Genomic DNA, 2059 nt, shown 5'->3' with positions numbered 1-2059 from the left:
TCCCTACACCAGTTAGTCAAATTCTAGGGAAAAAGTGCTAAAAGTGCCTCTTTCTACTGGTCTAAGATCTGTTTCCACTGACCAATATGTGAAAGCAGCTGGCAACAAACATGAAATCCAAACACTTCAGAAAAATGATCTGTCTTGCCAGTTTTATCCCTATACTTGTGAAAACTAAAAATCCAAAAGGACTCCCTGAAATTAATCAAAAGTTAACTAAAAGGTAACTACCTAAAGAAGGACCTGTTGAGGAAACAAAATTATCTAACTAGCAGACCACCTGTAAATTTCACTCATACTCATGTCTGAAGTCCATCTCAAATGTCACTTCCTCTCTGTAGCTTTCCCTGAAGACTCCAATCCGCAGAGGTTTCCTCATTTGTGTTTTAGAGCACTTTGGACAGCCATCTTTCATAACATAACAGATTTTGATAATCTGTCATAAGCTTATGACCTTTGAGGTTCCTAGGAGACAGGAATATCTTTTTCGTGTCTAAGGCACTAGTTAGACAATATACGATTGCTGTTAAATTTAAATTTAAAGACCAAATACTAAGCTTTAAAGGCTGATTACTAAAATATTTAATGGAAAAACCTGTGTGCTTGTGAGACTAGCTCTCTCTTCCACTTGGAAGCACTATTCTCTTTCAGTCAGAACTCTCATCAAAGAGTGAAAATTTCTTGCACTGCAAGGTACGAGTTACAGTATTCAAGCACTGTTGATGTGAGTACACCTGAAAGATTCTTAGACATTTTTAGAGATCCAAGTTTTTAAACAGAAACTGTAAAATGCCATGAAAAGTTTAATAGCTTCTTTAGTCCCCTAAAATAAGCTCAAAATTCACAACTATAGTAAAGCTAGCAGTAATAAAATAAACACCAGCTTAAAAAAACCAAGCTTAGTAAATAAACCTACTTATAGATTGTAAAAGTTTGCTGAACGATTATCTGAACTGTTAAAAGTATTAACGGTTTCAAAGAGTTTCTTGCGCCCCAAAGGGTAAGTTTTAGCAACCTAAAATAACTGTGTATGTATACTTTCCTGCCCTCTACCTAATAACCTAAAAGCAGGTTACTCTACCTACGTCTCTTTTACTAGTGGTTAAACTGAAAACCTTGAGTTTAAGGTGGTAAGAGATCAAAGTTTTCAAGATCTGCCCTAGGAAGAAAACGCCGGTTTCTCCTGTTGTCTGCTCCTTTTAAGTGTTTAAAACAATCTCAGAGAAATTAGTGGGATCTTACATATTTTTTGCATATTAAATTTTTTTTTTTACACTTAAATGGTAGACATTAACTGTCTCAACCATCACAGCAATTCTTTATTAATGCAGTTTACGCGGTTCTGGGTGTTAAATCCCACAAACAAGGAAGCGACTGCTAACCGTGAGGTAAAAACACCTAAGTCCTAGAAAGAACAAGTCCTCATAACCAACCAGGGTTCCAGAAAAGTAGAAAACGGGAAGCAATGAAATTACAAGTTACTGGAAGACCTGGCCGTCCCCTTCCTTGGAGGCGGGACACGGGGCTGTGAGCGGACACTCGCCCGTGGAACGCTCGCTGACCTGCACGCCTCCAACGCCAAGCGAGCGCCGTACACACACAGTCCCTGTTCCGGGAAAACTGAACCCACCTGCTCGTGCTACCTGGCCCGCCGAGTCCGCCAGAATCTACCCCAGTACGGAGGCCGTTCCAGAGCCTGCGCCCCACAGCGCGGCCAACCCCACGCGCTTCTGGGGACACCCGACCGCACCCACTGCTACGCCCCCTTCCCCTGAGACGCTGGCTCCCCCCCGGCAGGGGGAGGCTTCCTCTTCCGACTGTGCATCGGGGGGTCCGCCAGGCCGCACCCACCTTGCACTCGTCGCTCTTTTTTTCTTCCTCGCAGAAGTTGACGGGCGCCAGGCCGGGCAAGTAGAAGGCTGCGCTCCGACGCGGGCCCGGGGCCGCCCCCAGCAGGAGCAGCGACAGCAGCAACTGCCACCGAGGTGGAGACGACGCCGGCAGCCTCGCACTCATAACGGCTGTTTCGGGGAAAGGGCAGCAGAGCCGCGGGGGGTGA

At 45.1% G+C, this 2059-nt stretch overlaps 1 protein-coding gene across 1 annotated transcript in view; it reads right to left on the bottom strand.

The window, feature by feature from the left end:
* The window catches only part of TM9SF2 (transmembrane 9 superfamily member 2), a 57925-nt gene that overhangs the window by 55626 nt on the left and 240 nt on the right, over window positions 1-2059 (bottom strand). Inside the window, exon 2 of the mRNA XM_007467223.1 lies at window positions 1852-2059. Coding sequence (XP_007467285.1) covers window positions 1852-2059 — 208 coding nt within the window. The remainder of the gene's footprint in view (window positions 1-1851) is intronic.

The sequence above is a fragment of the Lipotes vexillifer genome, unplaced genomic scaffold, assembly GCF_000442215.2.
Source record: "Lipotes vexillifer unplaced genomic scaffold, Lipotes_vexillifer_v1.1 scaffold291, whole genome shotgun sequence".
NCBI lineage: Eukaryota > Metazoa > Chordata > Mammalia > Artiodactyla > Lipotidae > Lipotes > Lipotes vexillifer.
Note: the sequence above shows the minus strand (reverse complement) of the source record. Positions and strands in the feature narration are given on the sequence as shown.